Source organism: Netta rufina (genome assembly GCF_964035555.1).
Source record: "Netta rufina genome assembly, chromosome: 1".
NCBI lineage: Eukaryota > Metazoa > Chordata > Aves > Anseriformes > Anatidae > Netta > Netta rufina.
Window position 1 is genome coordinate 185,717,946 of NC_140123.1, and position 26,992 is coordinate 185,744,937.

The window sequence follows — 26,992 nt, forward strand, 5'->3', positions numbered from 1 at the left end:
GCACTGTGAAAAAACGTTCTTTAACTTTTTGTCCTGTGACTGTTTTCCCTTCATGAAGCCTGTATCCTTTTTTATTTATTTATTTAATTTTTTTTTTATTTGGTGGAGATTACAGGAACCTCCTAATGGAAAAGGCTGTGGATGAAAACAGTCTGTGGATGAAAAACAAAAGCAGGCTATATATAGCAGGAATAAATAAAAAAAATGTCACAGGGTCTAAACTAGAGGCATCACTTCTGGTTCAGGAAGGCCACGAGCTGTAAATTGCTGGCAAGGAGTAGAATATACCAGGAAATTTAGCTGTTTGAACGCCTTTTTTGTGTGTTGTTTCTGATGAATTTATTAGCCATTGTTGGACACAGGATGTTGGGATAGACAGACCACTGGCCTGATCCTGCACTACTGTTTTTATGTCTAGCCAGTTGGATCTGTCTGTGCAAAAGAGATTTTTCTATGAACCATTTGTGACAAGGCAAAGAAGATGCTTGAGTCACTTGAGTTATCTTACTACAGTGCTTCGTCTGTTCCATCAAGTGTACATTAAACATTGTATGGAGGGAAGTATTTTGAGTTAAGGTATTTTGAATTCTTTCTGTTATTGAAAGACAATTTAATTTTTACTAATACAAGTAGTTATGAAAGCTTTCTTATCACAAATGGATTTTATTTGCATGAGGTCCATGAGTACATGCTACATACTAATATAAAGGCCAATTAATGGCAATCCTTATATGAAAGCACTAAAAATCATTTTTATATATCCTAAACACAATAAACTTTCAATATAAAACCAAATTCAGAGTTACAGATCTCTCCTATACCTAGTAGTCTGCATCTGTTGACCTTAAACCTACTTACTTGATGCTAAGCTTTGGACTATTCATCTGGTGATTTCTTTGCTGCAGCTAATTGAAAGCGTAGTTGTGTATTCACCATTTAACATTACTTGAGCTGGCACTGATCAGGTTAAGCACCTGCTGCACAACGCAGGATGTTTAAGCACACAAAGGTGTTTGTAAGATCAAAGCCTTGGATGTCTGAAGAGGTGAATCGGATTTCAAATAGACTATAGTGAACCAAAGTGCATATCACAAGCAAACCAGAAGCTTCTTCCAGCTATGAAAGTTCTACTCACAGTATAAAAATCTTCAAAACTTGTTTGTTATATTGTCTATGTTTTGTGGTTTGTTTGTTTGTTTTTCCAGTAATGTTAAATGATTTTAAGGTGCGACTAGATTTTTGTGCAAACAGTTGTCTTCTCTTTTACTTCTAGACAGCGTCATGACATTAATCTGAGTTTCTCTTTTTCCCTTAGCTGTAGACCTTCTTGAGAAGATGCTTATATTAGACAGCGATAAAAGAATTACTGCCTCAGAAGCACTTGCACATCCATACTTTGTACAGTATCATGATCCAGACGATGAACCCGAGGCCGAGCTGTATGACGAGTCAATAGAGAATAAAGAGCGAACCATAGATGAATGGAAAGGTAACAGAGAACTACACAAAGTAATTAATATGTACAGCAGAACAAATCCTTACTGAAGTGACAGTTTTGTTCTGTTTCTAGCCAGAGCAATTTGAACTCTTAAACCTCGGGAATACAAGATAAGTCCACATGTGTGTTTGTGGGAGTTGAGGTGGAAGAAGTTGTGGTTTCTCTCAGGATTTTGCTCTCATCCCCCACTGTTCCTCTATCAACTCCTCACTGCCTTTTCTGTGGCAGGCTTAATGGTATCTAAAAGCTGATGATAGGTACTATGTAACAACTCATTCTATCTGGCTTTTAATTTTCTAGACCAGATCTTTAGCTGAAGTAACAGTCCTAGGGCAACTGACAGAGTTTGGGACTCCAGCCTAGCTTTTTTCAGCACCAGAAATTAAAATTGTCCACATATTTGTATTTTGCTAATCATTTGCCAAGTCACTGAGAAAATAGTTAAGCCATGCTCTTGATCTTGTTTGAGATGAGAGCCGATGATTTTACTTTGGAGTGGCACCCCAAAACCCATCCTTGGGAAACAATGCAACAACCTTTTTTTATTAGTTAATTCCATGCTTGCATCATAATCATATTGCACTATGATGTAAAGGAAACAACATGGCTAAACACTAAGTTTGCAAGAATACTTGAAAGTACAGTCCAATTTCATCATTGTGGATGAGGACATATTACAGTAAAATATCCTTACTAGACATTATAAATCAAATGAGTAATGTTCTGGAAAACTAATTACTCCTGTTTATTGATAAAGCCCTTTCCCTAGCTTAAGATAAAATACTCATACAATCACAGAGTCGTTGAATCATTAAGGTTGGAAAAGACCTCCAAGACAATCTGGTGCAACCTACTACCAGTGTCACCCACTAGACTGTCCCTAAGTACCAGGTCCAAACTTTCCTTAAACACCTCCAGGGATGGTGACTCCACCACCTCCCTGGGCAACCCATTCCAATGCCTGACTGCTCTTTCTGAGACAAAATTTCTCTTAGGAGAAATTTAAGTAGTCTCTAAAATAAATGTTCTTCTGTTTCTGTGTGTATATTCTATAACTTTTACTCCACAAAGGTTTGATAAAAATGTATTACCACAGTGAGAAGGTTTATGGTGACAATTACTGACCTCCTATACCTTCCTCATGCCCTTCCACTGGCTTTCTACACCTGTGCCATATTTTATCCTGGGTGTTGTGGAGGAGACTAGCAGACTGACTTCTACTGCAAATACACCTTAATGAAAGATGGGAAATGGGTCATGGGTGTCTCTATGATAAAACAGCCTCCCAGAACTCTGTAAAGGGTTTTCTAGAATCCTACTGGGTCTGTACAAACAAGGCACCAATTACTCTCTACATGTGCTCTCCTCGTCAGAGTCTGGCAGCACATGACACCTCACATATATCTTGTGTATGAAGCGGCATGTTCAATTTGCTTTTGTACTCACCAGTGGATGATTTGTTTTCTGCTACTTTTTCAGTTGACTGAGTCTTTAACAGGAAAGTTTAACAATTTCCGATTCATAAAGACGATTTCTGTTTGTGTTGAAACTCTGCAAAAATTATTTCAGGAACGGTCTTAGCTTAACTCTTTCTTAACTGAAGTGATAAACTGGAGGTGAGTTACCTAGGAAGGGCAGCATATCCCACTGCAGAATCATGGTTTTCTATATTATCGTCCTTTTGGAACTACAGGTGAAATTCCTTCTTTATAGAGGACAAAACCAGGCCTGAAACAAAAATCTAAATACTGTGCTCATGCATGCAGGACACGCAGCTCTTCCTCCTCGCCATATTTTCAGCTTGGGAAAGTAACTTTGTATTTTCAAGTACAGCATGTGCCACATTTAAGTAAGCCGACATTAAAGGTCACAATTTGCATAAAATGTTTGTATTGTTAATGAAATATTGAACCATTTTCTGAAGACATCAGTGGCATATTTCTCCTCTTCTGTTCAAATTAAAAGTGGTGCTTGATCCCAAGAGGCACTGAGCAGCCAAAGTAAAATGAGATTTCAGGCACTTTGTCTCACACATTAGGCACTTCAGAGTTTCCTTGACCTCTACTGCACACTGCTGAGGTTTGCAGCCTAAGCTCATACATTTTTTCTGACATGTTTAATCAGTTAGATAATATTTCAAGATACAGAGGCCAAGAGAATGCCATTCAGAGTTGAATTCTCTGCTCTCTCTCTCTCCTTAGCTGCTGGTTCCAATTCTATATATCTCATCTGTACTGTTAGCTAACTAGGTGGCATGAGAAAGAGTAGAGAGCTTCATGAACACACAATACACAGCCACCAGGAATAATTTATAACACAGTCCCAGGCATCTGATTTGTGAGGGCACTGGCTTACTCAGAGTTCAGCCAGGACCACTCTAACGCACCTGGCTGCCTGTGACTAGATGCTATTTAATAGCTACAGATCGATCACTGAGTCACCTAACAGATAGTTCAGACTCAGGGCTCCCTACATGGAATTTCTTACAGGGAAATTCTTCAATTGTTTAGTGAAGCTGGCATGCTGCTTGTTGTACACCATGCTACAGCATAACGCAACCAAAGGGTAATCAAGACCCAGCCCTAAGACTTGTACATACTTCCCTGAGCAGAGCTAGGTCCACTTTTATGTTTATTAGCTGTCTCTGACAGAGCTTTTTAATAAAAGAGCTAATAAACACAAGTTTGATATGATTTAAAGATCAAAACAGATCCTGAAGTAATGTATTGTTGGCCATTTATTTATGTGTGGACAGGGAATGCATTGTTGGCCACTTATTTATGTGTGGACAGGGTTTAGTCCTTAAAATACACTAACTTGAGAAAATACATAGGAGGAATCTGCTGACAGCGTATCCCATTGCTGTGCAAGGTGCAAAACACAAGGTGACTGTCAGCAAGAAAAGATACAGGGCTCCTCCTGGAGCAGGGTAAAATAGCAGTGACTCCATGTTTCTAGTTAAGCCTTTCTTGATGGAAATAGAACTGCTGCGTGCTTGTGAGACAAAAGAACATTTTGTCAGAGGACCTTAAAATTAAGCTAGTTACAATAAAATACAAAAAAAAAAAAAAACAAACACCAAACCACCTAGATACAAGGCATTAGTACAGAATTGCACATGATTTATGTTGAAGGCAATTGACTGAGCGATGATAAAGAACATTCTCTGCAGTTAAAAGTGCACATTTTAAAACCTGTTTGGGTGCTTTTAAGGATGCCACTTTGCATTACATTTTATCTCCTATTACGTCATTTTGTCAGGCCATCTGACAGCATAATTGATGTTTCCATTTCAGGGCCGATGTGTTTTAGTAATTAGGCAAAGGGGACAGGCATGTTTTACAATAATAGCGAGTCTCATTTATAATCTGAAGTTAACAGAAAGATTCTTTGTGAATTCAGTCTGGGTTTGGATCTAGAATCTGCTAAGGCTGGAAATACAAACTACAAGTCACGTGAATGCATTAAACAGTTTTGTCTGGAATACTTTTCTTTTAAAGAGAAATACCACATAATTCTTTTCTCTCTCTTCCCCCCTCCCTACAGAACTTACCTATGAAGAAGTGATTAGCTTTAAGCCACCTGACCTAAAAATGGATAGCCTGGAAATAGAACAGTAAATACAGGCAGCTGTGTTTTGCCTTGCTGCACTATGGAGACTTGAAATATAACCATACAATTTAACCTGTGTTCAAACGTAGATTTTACTATCCAAAGATGTTGGAGAAGATGTGGAAAAGCAGATGCATTATACAGAAGCCAGATGTTGTCTGTTTTGGGGTTTTCTTGCCTTGTAATATGAATGTATTCCCAATTCATAAAGGGTGATAAAGAACTTCTTTGTTCTGACAAAATTATGCACTGAGTTCTGTTCAACCGTGTTTTCTGCATGTTTCATCTTATCAGTTGTATTGCCAAAATGAAGGTGACATTTTAAATTAATTTTAAAATTGTACATTTAACGCATGAATGTATACAAACATAAACATAGAACTCCATACAGGCGATCCATTTTTTTCTGGCATTAGCCTAGTTTTATCTGTCCGTTTTCATTTTATAGTTAGTGCCTTTATGAAGAGAGGACGTGGTAGTGAGATAGACAGAATATGCATAGGTAGTCATATCTATGGTGGTCTTACAAATTTACTGGATGTCTCTCAGTCTAATACCAGTTCAAAGTCAGTAAAAAATAAATCCCTGTCTCCTGTTGCCATTAAAGTGTCTGTCCTCATTCTTTTCCCTATACATATTTTTATTCTGCACAATACCAGTTTGTGACCGTTTTAATTCTTGCTGGTACCCCTAACCTTGCCGTTGGTGGAGAGCTGGTGAACTTGCACAAGTTTCCAGGACATCTCTAGTTTTCTGCAAACTTCAGCAAAAGCTGTCATAGATCACAGTGCAAGGATACTCAGTCAAGTTCACACCTTTGAACTCAATGTTATTCATTATCTTCATTTAGTCCTTGAGAAAATGGTCTAAAAATTGCCATTGGAAAACGAGACAAAAGAAGATTTAAGAATAGTTTGCAGATCTGTGAAACACAAAATATCCATCTTGACAGATTGTCTTTTCGAGCAAAATTTTAAAGGCTTTCCAGCTCTGAAGAGCTGGAAAATTAAATCTTAATTAATAAATTGCAGGATAGACCGCATACTGAGTTGTATTAAAGAATTTAATTTATTATCTCAGTTCCCCATTGGAAGCATAATACTACAACAGGAATATCCTTTGGCATGAGGCGTCTTGTGGTTTCATTGCGGTGTCTTTCTCACATCCTAGTGAATCATGGTTGCACAAACTAGTCAACGTTGTTCATTTTTGTGTCTTGTTCTCACTGTCAAAGTCTCATTTTGTAGATGGCTTTTTATATTATTTACGTTTTCTTCAACTTTTGTCATTAAGACCCAGTTGTACAGCTATTATATGACCTAATGAATTCTACTGCATTTATTTACCTTCCTCTGTATCTTTTCTATGTAAAAACAAAACCTTTTTCTTAATAAACAGATTTAAAAAATCAAGTGCAAGAGCTTTTATTTTCCAAAGATACTTGATGTGGTATTGCTTGTCTTCTCGAAAAGCAGAACTAATCATTCCATCTACAAAATTTGCTCCTCATGTGTGGTCTAACTGGTGGGCTTTTGTTGACAATGTTTGCCAGTTACCTAATACTCACCTTCAGCAGAGTGCAGCTGTTTGGATTCAACGTTCTTCAAGGCTTATTAACCTGAAAGTAAATGCTTGCATAGATTTATCGGGAGTCCTTTGAATTGCTATCTGGCTGTCATTACATCGACATTCTTCAAAGCTGGATGAAGCTTGGTCATTCAGCAATTGTCTGAATCTGATGCTAAAATAGGTGAAAAGACTATAAATCCTTAAATGATTTGCATGAAAAATAATCCCTCAGACATGTCTTAAGTATATATATTTTTAATTTGCTTGTTTACGACTTAACAGAGAAGTAGTTGGTGCTTTATTTTCTCTGAAATCTCATACTGAGCTTGCTAGGCTGATCTGCAGCTATTCCCCAGCTGGAAGGGCAAGAATGAAATAATGAAATTTCCTGAAAACCCTTCACATCAAATGATAATGAATTTAGTGTGGGATTTGTCCCATCATTTGTTTAATCTGGTTTCCTGGCTACGGGGGTGGCCATCACCAAATGTTTCAAAAGAACACGTAAAACTCCGTGGTAGGCACATAGCAGACAATCTCTGCTTGACATAGCTCTACTAGTAAAGTAGAAAGAGAAAGTTTTTTATCGCTTCCAAAATTTGTTCTCCTGGCAACTCTGAATCTTCTTTAAAATACCAAACAAAAAATGTATTTCAATTTCCACTCACAGATGTAATTTCTTCTAGGAGATAAATTATGTAGGAAGAGCACAGTCATAGCCACGTGCAAACTGATCAGAGGTGACAGAGTGATGGATAACAGCAGCTCAGCTATTTTTAATTAAATACCATCATAACCCACAAATGATTTCTCATTTTAATGTTAAGAAAAACGGTAGTGGGAGAGATGGTTTTTTCCTTGATTTGCCATATCAAGGTGATTTCTTAGACCTAAAAGCCACTAATTAATATATTTTTCCTAGAACAGGTAGCAGACTCCCTTGTGGAGATGCGGGAATGCAGCGTGGAAAGTTTATCAGTTCCCAGCAGCAGGACGGGGTAATTGGAAAGCCAGTACCCCACTGAGACCGCGACATGGACGGCTTAGTGCTAATAATGCTTATCGTCTGAACACAGATTGGGAAAAAAAAAAAAAAAAAAGCATTTTTCAACCAGGAGAAACAGGCCAATAGAGGTAACCATTTAGGAGCGAGGTCTTTTCACGGCTGGTGAATGTGTAAGATCACTTAGAAGTAATTTTAAAGAATAGAGAAAAAAATATAAATAAAATAGAGCAAATAATTATAAAATTCGGGTTTTTATTTCATTTTGGCTTTTTTTTGCTAAAATGTCTTTAACAAAGGGATTGTTTACAGGGCCCAAGTTTTATTTGCAAAACTTTTTTACAGTACAGCCTGCTAAACTGTATTTTTGCAATCTCCTAACACCACTCCTTGCTACAATTGTGCTTTTGTACATTCTTTGTATATGGCACGTATATTTGCAGAGAGTGCCATAGGCTGTAGCCCACAATAAATGGCGCTTGCCATCCCTGCTCACCTGCAAAGCACAGAATTAATTCTCAGCAAAACACAGGCAAACAACTCAGCTGTGGCTCAGCTACTCACGTTGCCACTGGAGGAAAACATCACAACTCTCGGAGGGCTCTCGCTGGTTAATTGCTGTCATTGTCAGCAATTTACTTTTCATCTGAATTTACCTAATTTCAGCTTTCAGTCACTAGAGCTTGTTATCCCGCTACCTACTAAATTGAAATTACCTCTAGTATTTATTATCTCACTCTAATCAGCGTTAAGTGCAACCCCAAATCTAGTAATTTTATCATCATTGGAAGTAAGAGATCTTGCAGGAGGAAAAAAAGTCTTTTACATTTAGCTCAATCTTTTGATATGCATAAGTATACACTGCGTTTCTTTTTAAATATGCATCTTCGTTTTTTAAGCTATCTCTAATTTAAAAGTGTGCTGATAGAAAGAAACCCTGAGGATGGTTTAGAAGAAAAGCGCAGCATTACAGGCTATCGCTTGCCATAATACGCAAAATTCCCTCCTCCCAGAAAATACACAGTGGGGGCACAGGTACAAAACAGCAGGGTTACTAATAACTCTGGGAATATATAGAAAACAAAATCAAATAGAAAATGAGGTGATCAGCACTGGTGTATGAAGAAATATAATGCAATAATAGGTCAATACCTGTTAATTAGACAGCATTGTTGCAGAATTCCCATTAGTGCTCTTAGTGTTTTTTATTATTTTTATTATTTATTTGGTATAAAAGAGAAAATTGAAAAGGAAGGAGGTTCAGTTCACTGCAAGATCACGTGGAGAGAGCAAGCGCTTACCCCAGGAACGGGGGGGACGGGGACGGACAGCTGTTTAAAGGACAGGATATTGGCAACAACAAAGTCTTTGACAGAGGTGGGGAGCAGTCAATACAAAAGCCACTTCCTTCCTTTCTTCCCGTCACATGAGCCCCTGGATGATAAAAAGGATGCCGACGTCCCCCTTCACAACGCCCACAGCCTGGTCGAAGATGAAGCTATTAGAAATGACCTATTTAAGTGCAGTCCCAAACTGCGTTAGAGAAGCCTTTGCTACATCTGTAATTGCTGGCCTGGCTCAAGAATCCCTGCCAGGTAAGTGTGATAAACATTTAGCCCTTGCTAAAAGAGAAATGTGCTGTAAGTTGGATGATTTATGTCCTTTGCTAGCAGCAGAAAGGAATTCAAGCTGGGCAAGCTCAGCCTGAGTAGGAAGGAACTCATCACAACGGCCTTCAAAGGAGCTGCTTGTTTCTCCTGCCCATGAACCAAGCTGCTAGCATCCATAGATACAGTGCAGCTCTCTGAAGCTGGTTCTCAGAAAATCCACTCGCTCTCACAAAGTGAGCATACCCAGTGGCATTCATTTATGAGTCTTTGACATTGATGGGTTTTCAACACTGAGTGCTGCATGCATTAACAAATGGGACCCGTGTAAGTAGGCAAAGACAAAAAGCGTGAGGATTTTATGTGACTAGCACCAAGAGGGTCAGAAAGCTGCATTAGCGTGGCTGTCATTGACCTTCTTGCTCCTGTAGTATAAAATATTGAGCTGACATGTGCAAAAGGTTCTACGGCATGAATAAAAGGGGGGATATCCTGTGAGCTTCCAGTGCTGATGCTGATCTTCAAACCAATACAATCCTTAATCCATCATACAGCAAATTTCTGCATAATGAATGAAACTGTTCCTCAGGCTTTGATCCTGCGTGCATACAGATGCGTCGCTCTGCAGTCGCATGGTCCCTCAGCTCCAGATCCTGTCACCAGTTAACGTGAGCATTGTATGGAGAGGTTTCAGCTCATCCTTTTGGATTCCCATTTGATCACCGAGTGGAGTAGCACCTGAATCTCGGTGGCAGCCATGAGACAAATAGACACCGAACCTGCCCTACCTGGCACCTCCACTGAGCCATACTTCATCCCTTATGGAATGATATCCTGTAGAATAGCGCTAAGAAAATATATTTGTATTTCATACTCATTTTATAATAGAGCCCAAGGGCTCAAATCAAGAATAAACCCCAGGTGTTACATTCTGTGCTAAACTAACACAGCATACTCATGTCCGGTCCATCTTTCTCATCAGCTTCAGCTGAAAATGCATCAAATGACTGCAGTATTAAGGAGGATGGGGACCGTGGGTAGGAGTACCATTAAGGTTGTGGCGATATAAGCAGGTGATGCACACAGCTATGTAGGGACAAATAGGTAAAAGCTATCACTCTGTACCCATGAATGTACTTTTTGTGTGATTTTTGACTTAGCAATGGAAAGCTCTTCAAACCAAGAGTGTTTTTTCCTCTGCTCCATCAGATTGCAGACTGTGACAGTCTGCTATAGATTAAAAGCAGCAACGTTTCCTCCCTGCTCCCGACGCCCCAAAATCAGACAGAAACACTTCTCACACATCAGTTTATTTCATGAATCAGTAGCAGAGGGCCTTTAGGCATGATCTGGAATCAAAGAGTGATGAGAATGAAGTCAAGGAGTTACGAGAGTGTGACAAGGAGTTGTTTTATACATACCTGTCTGCTAATCTCTGAACCTGGCTTTGCTTCTTCCATCCCACTTCCAGCTGGGAAAAATAAAAAGTAGGGGTTGTAAATATTGCAGTAACCTCTCACTCAGTACCTTGAACAAATGAAATGCCCAGTTTATAAAAATAAAACTAATAAATAAACTTAAAAAATAAATAAATAAAGCACTCAGGTGGTACATATTTATTGCTACCTGCTCACTGCATTCTCACAGTATGGCTGGGTCCCCAAGTCTCCTCCACGTTACGGAAACCGGGATTCAAGCACCCTGCTCAGAGGTCACAGAAACAACAGAAGAGTTGCAAAACACTTGGCAACAGCTCCAGTGGGGAAGGGTGTGGACACAAGTGCACAGGAATACTTTCAGAAGAATTTTGGTGTTTTTGTTTAAAGCTTTACTTTTCCTTGTAATAAATTAAATTGATTTGCTTCCTCTACAGCAACATACATAAATAGGCAAGAACAGGCTACTTTGTGAAAGTGGGGATGGATGGCTGTTTAAAGAAGTAATATTCTAGGAATCAGCCTTTGACGATCCAGCAAAATTTTAAGTTTTACTGCCATTTTCAAAGCACGTTTTACAGAACTGAAGTATTCACATGCGAAATACTGTCAAGATGAGCTTGTTTTGACCATGTGAAAGTCACTAAAAGATATGGGCAGTAAGGTGGGAAGGAGCTTGATTTTTCCAAGGACATTGTATGATCTTCTGCTTTCCCCTGTTGCCAATGTCTGGGCTGGGGGATCACCGTCACCTGTTCACACAGATGCACCTAGCTCCCTCAGGGCCAGCAGTCAGCCCCCAGTTTATGTCCTGAGAAACTATGCCGTGTCATTCTATCACTGTTAATAAACTCTTTGTTCTGAGCAGTTACCATGCAACTCTCTCACCAGACTCTGTAACTACCCCTCCTCTGCAGAACTGCTCAGGCAGAGGTGGTTAGCTTCTGCACTGCTCTCTTAGAGAGCTCCTGCAGCACCGAAGCCTCGTGTCCTGACTGGAGTGGAAATTGAGTTAGCAGTCCCTGGAGGGAACACAAAGACTACTGTACACATCCTATCTACCTCATATGCTTTATGGCTGATGGCAACCTTCCAACACACTGAAAGGTGGCTCTTAAAAAATAAAAATCAAAATAAAAAATAAAAAAAATATACCAACATGACTGTTTCCTCCCAGAAACAACTTTCCCTTTACAGGCTGGGCACTTTTATTCATGATGTCTAAGGAAGGTCTCTTTGCTCTATAAGCTTTACAATAAACGTATGCCAAAAGCAGAAACATCTGAGAGCATTCCTTTTTTAATTAGCCCTGTCAAGCACACACTGCCTGGGATAAGATATGGCTGTAGCATCATACTGGTGTAATTGCAACAGACTGTCTTTGGGAAAATACAATACAATACATCCAGCCAAGCCTAGCAGGATACCAAGGCTGATGCATTTTGTGACTCTGCTATAACATCTACTAGCTGTGGATGGATCCAAGTTTCTCTTTTCACTCCTGCCATGGATGCTCTTAATGGCTTTATTAGAAGCCTCCATCTCACAACAGTGCTAATTTCCTGTTCTTTTCAGTAAGTTTATCAGTGCATCTGCTGTATGTGCAACTCGACGAGGAAAGATGGCCTTGTATTTGATCTACACTGCTCCCTCATCCATCTAAAGCAAAGTAAATCTAATTACTTATGTGAAGGAAGAGCACAGGAAAAAACAGCACTGGCCAATTCGGTCACTGAATTTAAAATATCTTAAGAAAGCCGCTCTGTAATCTTCTGAACTTCTGCACAAATGTGATATTGTCTTGGTGCTGGGTTAGTATTTTCACCTACATTGTCAAAATCATCCACTTTCTGCCTTGATAAAAAGCAGTGAGGAAGCATCATATTGCCATGACTGGATTGGGCTATATTGGGCTAAAAATGGGCTATAGACCAAAAGTAGAACAAATTCTCATTGTATTATATACATACATATCTATTTGTCATTAAATGTAATTTAAATAACGGTGTCACTCAGAGCTGAGTAAGAGTACCACTCTCTAGCCTTCACCTTGCCCATACCATATTTCACTCCAGCCACCATCTGAATGCCAAACAGTGCATAAAGGTGATGGCAGAAATTAAAAAGCAAATGAACAAATAAAATCTGATGGGACTGCGGGTTTGAAAAACAAATATGTTCCGTTAATCTAACATTTGACATGAGCCATGCATTACCTGCCGAGCATCAGAAGGTTGGTTTCTGTCCTCATTAAAACAGGGAGTCCAACAGGTCGAATATCAGCAGAGAGCAGCACTGGAAAACACCTGTGTGGTGGAAGGATGTTGTGAATTTGTATCTGATGTGCAAATAATGGGAGGAGGCAGGCCAGGGCTGCTCTCCCAGATTTAGTAGTTACACACATAAAAGCCTGGACCCCTGGAACTACCAAAAAGGCCTCGGGAACAACGCAACTTGGCCAGACTGCCCCTCTCTAGCTAAGCCACAAAACGAACTCTAGTGACAGGAAGTCTGAATTACCTAACCTCAGCAACATTGCTCAGGGGTGAAGTCAGACAAAACAAAGGGCAAGGATCTAATTATATACACACAGAGAAAACATAACGCATTTTTAAAAGCAGGTCTTTGCCGTACGCATGCTGGACCAGGCATATTTACTATCAAAACACCATGAAGGTTGCTATTTTCCATCTTCCAGCACAGCAGTGGTTTTAAGCAGCTGTTTGAACTGTTTCATATCACACCAAATGTGCAGGGGACCACTTGCTTTAGCAACTAAATTAAGTGCATACCTGTTTCTATTTAACAATATTAAATGTTGTTGAAACTTTGGGTCTGATCCTGAGGTGAAGTGGGAAGTCCACAGCTGTGCAGCTTTGTGCAAGGGTGATCTGAAAGTTCACTTTTGTACTCCCAGCTCTCATCAGACTAAGTTACAGCCCCTCAGTGTACATGTGGGGGCCACCAAGGGCTGTCACAGCACAACGACATTCAGTCCCTTCCTTCTCCTGCGAGCACTCTCACACGCACCTGGAGCTGCAGGAGGAAGAGGGTCAGGCACAGCCCCTCTGGCTGGCTTTGAAGGATTGCCCCGTCCTCCTCCTGTCCCTGTTTACTTTTCAGAGCTTCTGCTGCTTTGTCTGTAACCGCCATTTCTTCTTCTTTCCACTTTTATGTTTGGCTTTATATCCCTTAACGCTTTTATATGAAAGCCAGATTTCATAAGAAGTCAGATATCAGACCCAGAGCTCTAACGCAGAACAAGCCCAGGCTGAGATGCCACGCCACAGTGTGTGTATACGGAGGAAGGCAGGGACGTATTTGCTTTCAGCTTCACAGCAAGGACTCAGCGCACCCCTAATTCACACCAGGACTTCAACACGTAAACCAGCCAGCCATTTGCTCCTGGCAGCTCCAGGAACTTTCCCAGCTCCAGCTGCCACCACCAAGACCGATGTCACAGGGGAAACGACTGGAACTGGGAAAATCTCTTGAGCTTTGCAAAAATCTATGCCACCCCACCAAACCCACAGACACGAGGCTGCACACAACCGTGCCAAGGGGCAGCAGATGGATTTTAAGCGTGTCCTGCTAGAGCAGAGCCTCACCCAGCACATTTCTCCAGGCACGCACCGCCAGGCACACGCACTGGACATGCCGGGCAGCTCAATGCCGTCCCCCTCGACAACACCAGCGGGTCACCGGGCCCCTGCTTGGGTCTGCCACCCCTCATCTCTGAAGGAGAGCCGCCTGGAGTGTCCGTGAGGTGTCCCGCACCCCTTTTTTCCACGTTTCTGAGGGGAGAAGAAGCGCCAGAGCTGCCGCTGAGCCCCTCACACGGGGCCACGCGAACGCCGCCACCATGGAGGCGGGCTGAGGCGCTGCCACACGCGGCTCCTGCCCTGCCTGACCGGCACCTGCCGTGCCCGACACCCGGCCCCCGGCTGCCCCGGGCCGGCTGCCGGCTCCCTGCCGGTCCCCCGGAGCAGCCCGGCCGGGCTGAGCGGGGCAGGGGCGGGCAGAGGGAGGGAGCGGCGCCGAGGGAGCGCGGCCAAGCCCGGCCCCTCGCCTCGCCTCGGCTCGCCTCAGCCCGGCGCTCGCCTCCCGCGCTCCCCCCGGGCTCTTTGTTGGAGGGTGCCGGCAGGGGGCCGCGGCACCATGTCCTCCCCCAAGAACGGCTTCTACCGCCAGGAGGTCACCAAAACCCTCTGGGAAGTGCGGGACCGCTACCGGGACCTGCAGCCCGTGGGCTCCGGCGCTTACGGAGCCGTCTGGTGAGCGGGCAGGGGCAGGGGTAAGGGCAGGGCTGCGCCCCCCCCCCGGCTGAGGGAAGGGGCCGGGGGGGAGCCGCGGCGGGGCGCAGCCCGCGGCGCTTTTCGCTTTGTTCCCTGGTTGTTTGCTGCCAACTTGTTCCGGGGGTGGGGAGCCAGGCGGCCCCGCCACGCTGCCGGCTCGGCTCGGGGCCCCGCGGGGGTCTCCGCTGTCCCCGGGGCTCGTCCCCGGCCGGGGGGAGCCGGGGGGTGGGTGCAGGTCGTCGGGCAGCGCGCTGAGGGCTGGGCAGGGAGAGTGCCAGGGCAAAACGAGTGTGCCAGGGCAAAACGAGTGTGTCTGAGGACAAGGAGTGTGCCTCAGCAGAACGAGTGTGCCCGGGCAGAGTGAGTGTGACAGAGCAGGGCGAGTGTGCCAGCCTTGAGGGGCTCTGGGGTCGGCGGTGTCGCCTCGGTCCCCGCTCACCAAGCTGTCTGTTCCCGCTCCCCGAAGCTCGGCTGTCGATGGCAGGACCGGTACCAAAGTGGCCATAAAGAAGCTGTACCGCCCGTTTCAGTCGGAGCTCTTCGCCAAGCGAGCCTACCGCGAGCTGCGCCTCCTCAAGCACATGAAGCACGAAAACGTGAGTTGGGGCACTGGCAGGTCCCCGCGGTGCAGCGGCTTTCACGCTGTAAAACAAAAAGAAAATTGGCAGACAAGGCAGACGTGTAGCTGTGTAGTGTTCAGGGCTCTCTCAGCGAGACCGGTGTGTCTGTCTTTGTCTGTCTGTCCTTGATCTCTGGGTGTCTGCGCACGCCAAGTGGAATCCCCTCTGGGAGACACCTTTATGTGTAGGAAGGGTTGGGTGGGAAAGGTTAGGGCCACGGTGCTCAATCTGTGCTCAGAGCTCGCAAGAGGGACCAAGAGACCTGAAATTACATCTCCATCACTGCGTTCACATGAGTTACGGGAGAACGCAGAGCACGGGTCTGTGCCTGTGTATCTCACGTGACAGCATCTCTTTTTCTGAACTTTCCTGAAGGTGGGTATGGTACATGTGTATCTTCTGGGGGGAGTAGGGTTTTGTTGTTGTTTATCTTTCACAAAGTATTTGAAAGTTTTGGTTTTGTGCTAACATGAAGCAGGAAATGTTGGGGAGTGACTAAATAATTTGCTTACTGGGAAGCAGAGACTAGGATGCAGACCTTGGCACAGATTCCCACGCAATATAAAAGAACAGCTGTAGAAAGAAATGTTAAAAGTGTGAATGAGATAAAGATACTTAGTCCCAACAGATTCGTGTGAGAACAGCTTTTGTGGAATTGAAGCATGAGAAGGGTCCCAGAATGGACTGGGAGGATCACAGTTGTGGCTTTAAATGCTGGTTTTGGAGAGTGTATGTGGTAAACAAAGAGAAATGGGGGGTGGAGGGGAGCTTTTTAAAATGATGCATAAGAGCCTGGTTTAAAATGTTAATGATGTGGGAGATTAGAGCATCACTCCGTTCAGATAGCTTCGAGGCAAGCTACAAGATTGAAAATGAGTTGGAGAGAAATTGGTACTAACAGTAGCCAGTCACAGTCATGTCACATTATGGTATTAACGTTCTGAGTACCAGCAAACACAGGTTCATTTTGAAGAATAATTGGTGGGAGATGCTGACTGTCCAGAAAAAGCAGGCCTCTTTGTAGCCTGAGGATTTTGTGTTTAACCCTTTAGTCTGAATCTTTTATTTTATTTCATCATGTTCTTTGATGACTCTTTTGAATTAACTGCTTTTTACCCGCTGCTGTATATATTAAAGAGTTAACACTTGCAGGGAACTTCTGTGTCATATCTGGGCTTTCTACTCTCCGCATTTTCTTTACTGAACATTTGAGAGCAGATCAGCTCATGCAGTTGCCAAACTCTTAACCGTGTTCAGAATTTGGAGATTATTTTTCTTCCATTTCCCAGAATAATCTGTTGGGAGCGTTTTCCACTCCTGGCTGCTTTTACGTAGTGTGTGCCCTTCAGGATAATGCTCTGGAACCCCACCATGGCCTTGTTAGCTAATTGAAGAGTCTAGAAGAAAATGTGATCTGTAAAAGTTACAAATCAATAGAGGTGGAGGAAAAGAATAATTTGTAGTCTTAGAAAACAGTTTGCCCGCAGAAAGAAAAATCTCACCTTGGTAGTAAGGAAGAGTTCTACCATGAGTTATGGCATTTACTCATTGGAGAACAATGACTGTGTAAATGATCACTCAAGGGATTTGTGAACACTGTAGAGAGAGAAACTGTCTCCACCACCCATCCAGTATGAGGCTGAAGTGGCAGTACTGCCCTTTCCAAGAATTTCCATCTACCATTCCAGTCTCATACCATTCATTTCACCCACTGTGAATTAGGACTAGCAGCAAAGCCTTTCTGGATTTCTAGCCCCCGTGCTGACCTCGGGGTACTCCTTTAACCATTCCACCCATCCAAAATTAGACCAGCGTGGCAGCATCATTCCTCATAAGGATTTTCAGGCCGCCCCCAAGTCTTTGATCTACCACCAAAGACATGCTTTTTTACGTATTACTACCAAAGGATGGATTTACAGAAATATGTAGCATTTTGATCTTCCTGTCCTTCCTTATTCACATCAGCAGTCCCCAGCATGTTGCTCACATTTTTAATGTTACATACAATAGTGGCAGGACAACCTCTTGTTCTCTGTCCTTGCCATTGTGGTTTCCATGGGCTGTTGAGTTTTGAATGGGCTCACGTGAGTGAGAATCTCCTTATAGCAGGAAAAAGTAGAGCAGTGATTTAAATATTGCTCCTGATTTTTCAGTAAACTGATATGTTACAGCATACTTCTGTGTAATAGCAGGCATCTGTCTTTCTGGCTGTAATGTAAGCTATTAAGAAAGAATAAAATTGAAGTAATTGTTTCAAAGACCGCAATAAAATAGCAATGACACTAAGGTCTCTTTCTTGGGAGTTGGTAATCCAAGTGTAAGTGGTGGGGTGCAACAGCCAGTCTAACAGTACTGCTGCTATGGACTGGATTTGGGGTGTTGCTGCAGCACTGCACTAATCTGCCAGTACACAGCTCTTCATCTTGTTTCTTCCTACTTCAGGTTATAAACTAATTCAAAATTCTTTTTATATGATAGTTAGAGTGACACCCAGTTCGCTCTTGTAGTCTGTTTTTCTTTTAAAATAACTTGGGTAATCATGATGCACTTGATAGCAAATTACACAAAGAGTGTGGTGTTTTGTCCATTTCATGACAATGCTGTGATAAAAAATAGCATCTCTGATCCATGAAGGTGGCAGGAGATACCATGAAACCCATGCCAGAATGATACAATTTATCAGTATGTCTTGTTTCAGTGAAGAAAACTGAAGAAAACTTCTGCTTAATACCCTGGATTACCCTTGTTGATCCTTTGAAGAGCGTGCTCCTTTATTGAACGTGGAACGTTTGTGGGATGACCTGTCATGCTGTAAAAGTAAATATGGGATTCATCCTTCTGAATGGTAGTGGAATTGTATTTTACCCTGTAGGAAACAGCCCACAGGTCGGTTTGCTCATCTGATCAGGCATCTGCAGGTAATGGTGGTTGCAAGGATGACTTCTCAATTATATATGCTAGATCCTTGTGCTTCCTAGTAGCTCTCTAGCAGCACATTACCGAAATGTAGTGAGGAATATTTCTGTATAAGCCATGGAAACTATGTAGTGTGGGGCTTATCTTCACCCCTTTGCAAACAAACCCAGGGGACAAATGGCACTGAGGACCATGGAGCAGAGGCCGTGTATGAAGAGGGTGAGGCCTGGCTGTTAAGAGATAAGGCGCTGTCCTTAATGGCACTAGTACCTATTTTTTGGGAGGTTTTAGTCTGAGAGGAGCTGGGATCTTTTACAAACATCCAAAGCTCCTCCTGCTGCCTCAGAAGTAATTTGATACAGATCAATTCCTCGGATACTGCCAAAAAGAAAAGTTACTTTCCAGTGGGATAAGCTGCCGGATCACTATAGCTGCATAAAGAGATTCTGGCAGAGGAGGGAATGGTGTGAAAATGACGAATAAAAACAGCTAAGGCAGAATGAAGAATGCAGTGTGGGTTTTTGTTGGGTTTTTGTTGTTTTTTCTTCATGTATTCGTGCTAGCTGGAAGTATTCATCCCACTACAGCCTTAACAGATCTTTCTTGTTGCTTTGGCATCTACGGAGAAGAACAGGCTGTTTACCTTCAGGAGGCTTTTTGCAGTAGTGCTGCTTTTGTTCTCTGCTTCTTTACATCCTGAGTTCGTTTAACGTGAGGCCAGTTAAAACTATCTGTTATGGCTCTGACTTTAAAACCAGCAAGAGAACGGAAACCCTGCCAGTGGGCTTGCTTGGGTCCTGGCCCCGGCTTGCAGACACGTGCGTCGGTCTGCAGGCGCATATTCCTCTGCAGTCAGTGGAGATGTCTGTGTTTGTCAAATTAAACCCAGGCAAGTAAGCAGAGGTGCAGACCCTTTGGTTTCCTTTGGCAAACGACTTGGATTTTATGGTGCGTTTCGACTGGAAGCGATGCTACAACCCCCGCTTTTGATGAAGTAACTGCGTCGTGCCTCCTGCCGGCTCAGCCCTAGCGCCCTGCTCACCTCTCAGCTTGCTAACGCCGGTTTGGAAGTTGCCGTCGGGAGCGCAGAACAGCTGGCAAGGAGAAATGGCACTGGAGAGAGAGAAAAGCAGCAGCTACTGCTAATGGATTGTTTTAGAATGGAGTATGGGTTGTAGGAGAGCGGTGTAAGCGTCTGCCTACATACACACATATCTGTGTATACGTTACATCTAAGCTTGCACAGTAATTCTGACCCAGTTCTACCAACTTAAATTCCGAATGTGTTTTTGGCATAAAACTCTTGACAAATGCCCGTTAAACATTTCTGAAGCTGAGTCGGTTAATATTCTACAGATGTTTCTCTTCCTGGAAACCCTGTAAGAGTCAGCTGCAGTATTTGTTTAAAGGTACTCGGTGTTATGCTCTCAGTCATTGCTCTGTGTGGAAATTGCTCTCTGGTGAATTCCAACATCTGAAGAACAATGTATGTTTTACATTAGGAGAGCCATTTAGCTTTTTTTCTCCCTCTTGGAAGGGACTCAGGTATCCAGCAGGCAGCAAATGAGCTCTCACTCTGCGGTTATGCTTCTGAGGATGATGCACGCCTTCCATTTTGGGTCAGCCGATAATTATGGTGGATTCTTCATTTTGACAAAAGCGAGGCTTTTTGGTTACGCTTACAGAGCGTCCGCCAAGGGAGGAATTTATTTCAGAGCAAATAGTGGGAAATTTTGCCTCCTACCTGAGGAAACCTTCAGACTGTCAGCTTTTGCAGTTCAGCCAGCCAGGCACGAGCATTAGAAGAGCAGCAGTCCCTGCACCATACGAAATCCAACCAAGAAGGGAGTTAGAGATGAGACGTGCCTTTACAGACGAAGGGTGGCAAATGTGAAGGCTCCCTGTATTAGATTTCCTGCAGGAAGCCCTGCAGGACTGCACCACCTACAAAATCACAGCCTTCGAGTAGCTAAGTGCCCATTAGGTGCAAACTGGGAATCCTGGCTGGAGGTGGCAAATCGCCTTATGCGCTGCAAGCAGAAATACAAGTAGGGCTGTGCAGTTTGTTGCTGTCAAACGTTGTAGGGGAGAAATGTTGATGGATGATTTTCTGCATGGTGAAAGCTAAAAAGAGCTTGGGAGCTGAGAGGACACCGGAGTCACTTGTTTTAGTACTCGAAAGCCAATAAATCAACGCAGTGATACCAGTTGCCACATGTCCTACTTATTTTTACGAACCTGCCTAATAGGTGTTCTGTCTAGGCCAAGCTTCAGCCACTGCCTGTTTGTTCACAGCCCAGCCTTAGATAGCAGTGAAGCAGGCTGAAGTGCTTAGTCCGGTAAAACAAAGGAAGGAGGACAGCAGCGAAACCCAAACCTTCTTTGTTTTAGGATCATCATCCAGTCCAAAGTGCAAGTCCACAGGATCTGAATCTGTCGGATGCTGGTAGGTCTACAGAAAGGGGGACGCAGCTCCTGAGGCATGGCTTGTGCCTGCGGGCGCTCTCTGACTTGCTTTTACTTCACAAAGAGCAGTCCTCCAGCCCTCAGGACTGCAGCGAATCCGATCAGAAAAGTACTTTTCCCCACTCGTTATTCTCTGCCTTTCTCCTTTCATTCTTTGTTCCTTTACAACTAAGATTTTAGGGCACTGAGAAGGACGCTGTGCTCGTGTTGTCAGCGTTGTGCAGAAAAGAAGGGGAAGGAGCTCTTTGTCCCTCGGCAGACAGCCCTCAGCGCGGTGTAGCAGAACAGCTGAGCAATCCCAGGTGGAAAAAGGTGACTGTAGCACAAGCCTTGTGCTTGATAATTATAAAGATTGAGGCTTCTTGGTGTAATAAAAGGATGCAGGCACCCTGTGATGCGGAGCAGAGCAAGAGCATGAAGTTGAGGCTAATGCTGCAGAAAATGTAAGGCAGTGTGATATATATAGTTCGCTGTACTCCAGCAGGGATCCCTCTGAGAAACGTGGTTGTGTTCATAGCCCGAGTGCCAAAGCCATTCAACTTCGCTGTGTTTTCATGCATAGCATCCACAGCATAAAGAAGCACTGAGTGCACGGGGGATGTAGCCAACATTACTTATTAATTTATACAGGATCGGAGTCTTTCATTGATGTACTGCTGCTTACACCAGAAATCTTCCTTTACAGAAACTCGGTGGAACAGCCCTCGAACAAAAGTAATAAAAAGCATGGGAGTGTAGCTCTGCTGTCACTGTGGTTTTGCTCTGCAGGAAGAAGGGAAAGGCTCAGAGCCGTGCCTTCTCCTTTAGACGTGCTCAGAGACCAATGAGGAGGGTACTGCAGGGGAGCTCACAGAAATCCAGGCTGGTTTTCAGCCAGATGGGCAGCAGGAAACAAAGTGCATCCTTTGGGGGTGGATCCATTCCAGAAATTGCCTGGTGGCAGAATTAACGGGGAAAAAAGGCAGCCATGGAAGGGTAGCGCTGCTGCTGGTTTCCACAGGTGCTTTTCGTTGTCATCCTGTGGTGTAGCGAGTTCTCTCCTCGCCTGTGCCTCCATCTCTGATAAAATCAGTAAGCAAGCCGAATTAACACCAGCAGGTAACTACAGAACGTTTCACACAGACCTTGGTTATACTTCATACGGACCACACCACGAAAAAGAGATGATTCTTGCCATTTATGTCTCATGGTGGCTTGCTTCTGTGCTGGGCCATTATCTTGCAGTACCATAAAGTTTTTACAAATACTGCATTCAACTGAGAGAGAGCATTGCAGACAGACTTCGGATTTTCCATGATACGGAGGAGGGAGTTTCCTACACTTTGCCCAGTTCTTTTCCTTTTCCTGAAGAAATATCTGGAGTTGTATCTTCCTTGGAAGATTTATTTTATCCTGTGCCTCCTTGTTCTTAACATATCTGCAGAAAGCAAAGACCAAAATGGAAATACTAACGACTCTGTTCCAGTAAAGGAAAATCATCCCAAAGCACAGCCGTTAAATAAAGATCACCGAGGAAAAGGAAACAGGTCCCTTGCTTTTATTTCTGAACTATTAAGTACAACTTAATGTTTTAAACGCTGAAATGGATTTCAGGATTTTTAGAAAGTTCACTTTGGAGAGCAATAAAAGTATGGTGAAATCCTTGGTGTGTTAAAAGACGAAAGTAACTACTGGACTCTGTTTATTTTAATAGAGAAAAAGTAAGATTTTAGTGAAATTTATTTATTTATTTATTTAGTCTGGCATTATCTCTATTGAAACGTGTTCTTTATGTTCCCGTGTTCCACAGCAGGTGTCTGATAACATTTTTGTGTAGCCATGGATGCAGTGCAGCCTCCTTATCATTTCGTCTTCTGCCCCGTCGGTTCCTTCCATGGGGTTGTCCCTGCATCATTCACTGCTGCATTCCTACATCACAGAGTTTATTTTCAGTATGTTTCAGGTTGCTTAGGCAAATAGCTCAGGTAAATGAAGACGTGGAAATATCTCCTGGAAGAGAGCAAGCAGGGCTTCTGAAAAAGTTGAGATAGGGAAAGAAATGCGTGTTGGATAAGATTACCCTTAAAATATTTCTGAAATCTTTGGCATATGGAGAGCACACAGCTTTTGTAACTGTGTATGTGTGTGTGTGTGTGTGTACACAGTGCCTTAGGAAACACCCTTAGAGATGCATTTATCCTACAGTGGTGTCCCATACATCTTCCTAATTCCTCCATCCTCCATGTAGTAATGGAGAACTTTATGTAAAACTGTCATATAAAAATACATAGCTTCTCACTCTGTTATTAGCACTGAAGGTATTGCTTCAAATAATGACCACAATCCTCTGTGGGTGTAATTATTCTTTTATGGTAGTTACATTATTTAACAAGTTTCTTATCACAGTCCTCAGGAAAATATTATTTGTGATTCTTTCAAATATACGTATGGCCACAAAGATAAAGAGCTGTAAGCTTTCTGGCTTCATCTTTATTAGATTTTCTATCTCATTCATCCTTATGGCATTTTGATAATATCCAGGCTAACTGGAGTAGATCCCTTGGACGTGGAAAGGATAAAAATACAGGCACTGGGGATTTCACGAGAGTTGGGTAAAGCTTTAAGTAAAGGAAGTCTCCCTCCCTCCCTCCCTCCCTCCCTCCCTCCCTCCCTCCCTCCCTTCTTTTCCAACATTTCTGCTCTCTCTGAATTTCTCTTTACTTCTGCTTTTTTTTTTTTTTAAGATCCCTATTTTGAGGAACAATCAAGACATACTAATAATGTCCCAAATCCATCCTGCTTTGTTATTGAAGTGGATTTTGTGGTACTTTTAGTACTTTGATAGTAACATCAGACAACACAATATGTTTTTAGCCCTATTTTCTTTCTTAAAGTTTCTAATTCTGTGCACTTCTAGTCTGATGTGTAATCTCTAAACCATGCAGCCAAGGCGATGGGTCTGAATGAGGTTATAAATGTTAAAAGTCACTGAGGAATAATAATTGTATTCTCTTCAATTTTCCATTCCTGTTGCTTTCTGTCCCAAACGGAGCCTGCCCAGCGGTTAACGCTCCAGAGGCATGCCAACAGAACCCATCTGCACTGACAAGGAGATCAGGGCCAGAGTTTGGTGATGGCACGGCAGTCTGCCCTACAGGCCTGATGTCGTCATTTTTGTCACAGCTCTTTCGGATGCCTTTTCTCAGTGTGGCTTCGGTACCACAGTATCCCTGAATCGTGGCCTGCCTCTAAAAGCTGTGTTAGAGGAGGCAGTGGCAGAGGCACGTGCACCGTTAAAGGACCAACCCCAAAACCTGCTGCTGCAGACAGCGTGCGTTCCCACCAACCCCAAATACCGTGCCCCAGTATCAATGTGGCAGCCTGCAGCTGGGAAGGGCTGCTTTTATTTAGCTAAATAACATTTTTTTTTAATCAAAATTAGCCCTCAGAGTTATAAAACGATACATAACAGATCCTGATGTTGCTAGGCACTGATTCAGGTATCCTTTCTGCCATCTTTATGCCTGTAGTTGTCTCATTATGAAAATGTTTCTTATCATATTTCTCCATTTACTACATGGTTCAGGAATCTGTGTTAAGGCAGTATTAATCCATGTTTATTTTTCTCTCCCTTCCCCTATTTTCAGGTCATTGGAATATTGGATGTGTTCACACCAGATGTAACACTGGAGAAATTTAATGACTTGTAAGTTTTGAGTTGTTTTTTTTTGTTTGGGAGCAGGGGAATGTTGCTTGTTTGGAGGACTGGTTGTTTGCATTTTTTAATAATGGGGAATTCCAAACCCGTTGCTTCATGGCTTTTTCTGAATCCCATCTTAATACAACTGTTACATGCATCTTCAGAATCGATAGGTTTTCAGACTATCGTTAGAACCAGACATCTGTTTTATCGGGTGCATGATACTTCTGTGAGGCCTTAGTAAATCCCAGTTTGATGGATTGCCTAACCCACTTTTTAAGAGCTGATTTTGTACCCTCAGGCCCAGACTGATCAAATGATGGAACCATTCTTAACCAAGCAAACAGTCTGAAAATCATGCCTGCTACATAGCGTATCTCCAGTGTGGTCCATCCTAACTCTAGAATTAATTCAAAACTGCTGTTGCTGCTGAATTTTTTTTGGTGAATATCCGAGCTCTGCTCTGTTGTGCTCCCTGTGTGGTTTCCCTTTGCTGATTTTATGGCCTCTTACATCCAGCTGAGGGTGGTCTGCACTCCCTCCTGACTAACCCCATAGGCCCAAATGATCCAAGCAGGACATGATATAGATCATTGCTAGCACCAGGCATGTACATCCCTCTGATGTCTCCCTTTTGGCAGCATTGCAGACCCCAGATATGTAGTGCGTGTATGGATCCTGCTGCAGTTCTTGTGAATCCAAGTCAGTACAGAAACAGTGGTCAGAAACCCCCTTGGGCTTAACGGAGATTTCATGTTACGTTTGTAGAACTGTGCTGGACTTCTTCAAATGTACCTACATCTAAAAAACTGTCCTGCATATTTGTATGCTAATAGAGAAAGCTACCTGACAGGAAGAAGAGGAAAATGAAGCACAGAAAACATGGACGAGGTGTTCATACCTTTATGCCACCGTTGAGCCAAAAAAGATGTTGTCCATGTTGCCTGTAGTGCTAACTTATTACATAATGTATGTAATAAAATCCACATGTGTATGATTAGCATTCAAGGACTGGGTTTGAAATGTGACCCTAAAATCATCCTGCAAGTTTTGGAGGTGCAAGTCAAGTAGGTGGGACACATTTATGGCTAAAACTACAACCTAGGACAACATTTACTTTCAGGATTTCTGGCAAGCTGTCAGAGACGCGCGGGGCTAGATGGGTGTACATCTGAAGCAAAAGTGGAGAAACAGCTTTTGTGAACTAAAGCTCAGATGAGTTATTTGAGGGAGACTTTCCTTTTGCTGACTAGCCATGAGATGCTATCTGTGGCCTGTTGTATAAAGATCAAGTTCAAGCTGATTTGTGGGTAGAGGCAGCAGAAGTAAGGCAGGTGGTTTCACCAGAGCGAGCCCCCAGGTCTGATCTTATCTGAGACCTTGGGTTTCTCAGCTAACTTCTAGCCCTCCTCTCCAGAGGGGAGCATGCTCCTACTCTGCCTGCTGCTCTATCACCTGCCCCTGTGCTCTACCACTTAGTATAATGATAATTAAAGACAAATCCCATCTCCTTTATGAAGGAACAGTTAAGTTTCCCTTTCCCTGCTCATGCTTGTGTTGATTTTCCTTCAGATTCAGAAGATCAGCTGACTGATGTAGTTTACAAAACCAGAGATGCATGAATCTTCACCAATGGCAGTCCTACTGGACAGCTGCTTTTCAGCCTCTTTAACTGTATTCCTTGCATTGTCTGCTCTTGTGTCATACAAAATGTGCCAGAGCAGGTTGCTCCTCCTCGTGGTGTAAGAATTTGGGGGTTTTAATTGGAACTGCAGGGAACTTAAATGTGTTAGGCATCAAGTTCACATCGAAGTGAATTGTTAACCAAGCGCCTAACCTTTTAAGATTATTTGAGGACTTCAGGATTGTAAATATGTATTTAATAATAAAAATAAGTTTGCCAAATTTTAAGTAGAAGACAAAGTGTTCAAGTGAGCTCCTAATGTTTTATCCTATTGTTGTTCTATTCCAATACATTGCGCATAAACTATTACTAAAGTTTGAGTTTACAACCTAGGGTAGGAATGGATTTTCCCTCCCTTAATTTTGTTTCCCTGCCATTTCTCAATTTGACTGTTACAGACTTGAAATTATCAAATTGTAAACTTAGCACGTTGTGTGTGTGTAAAAATTGTCTTATTTGCCCTTCCCACCCTGTTCTTTACAGTGCTGGGTGGTTATATATTGTGGTGAACTTTGTCTGTTTACATAAATCAGTATCCATCCAGAGCCCTGGGATGTGTGCAGGTGATAACAGGCTAGTAAAATCCTAATGAATGTTGAAGGTCACT

At 42.8% G+C, this 26,992-nt stretch overlaps 2 protein-coding genes across 2 annotated transcripts in view; both read left to right on the forward strand.

Annotated features, from left to right (window-relative positions):
• Nucleotides 1-6,263, forward strand: part of MAPK11 (mitogen-activated protein kinase 11) — a 32,040-nt gene extending 25,777 nt beyond the window's left edge. Inside the window, exons 11-12 of the mRNA XM_084306140.1 lie at nt 1,316-1,489; nt 5,045-6,263. Of these exons, the coding sequence (XP_084162266.1) occupies nt 1,316-1,489; nt 5,045-5,118 (248 nt within the window). The 3' untranslated portion in view covers nt 5,119-6,263. The remainder of the gene's footprint in view (nt 1-1,315; nt 1,490-5,044) is intronic.
• An 8,602-nt stretch (nt 6,264-14,865) lies between these two features.
• MAPK12 (mitogen-activated protein kinase 12) overlaps nt 14,866-26,992 on the forward strand; it is a 31,302-nt gene continuing 19,175 nt past the window's right edge. Inside the window, exons 1-3 of the mRNA XM_084306141.1 lie at nt 14,866-14,999; nt 15,487-15,616; nt 24,649-24,707. Coding sequence (XP_084162267.1) covers nt 14,884-14,999; nt 15,487-15,616; nt 24,649-24,707 — 305 coding nt within the window. The 5' untranslated portion in view covers nt 14,866-14,883. The remainder of the gene's footprint in view (nt 15,000-15,486; nt 15,617-24,648; nt 24,708-26,992) is intronic.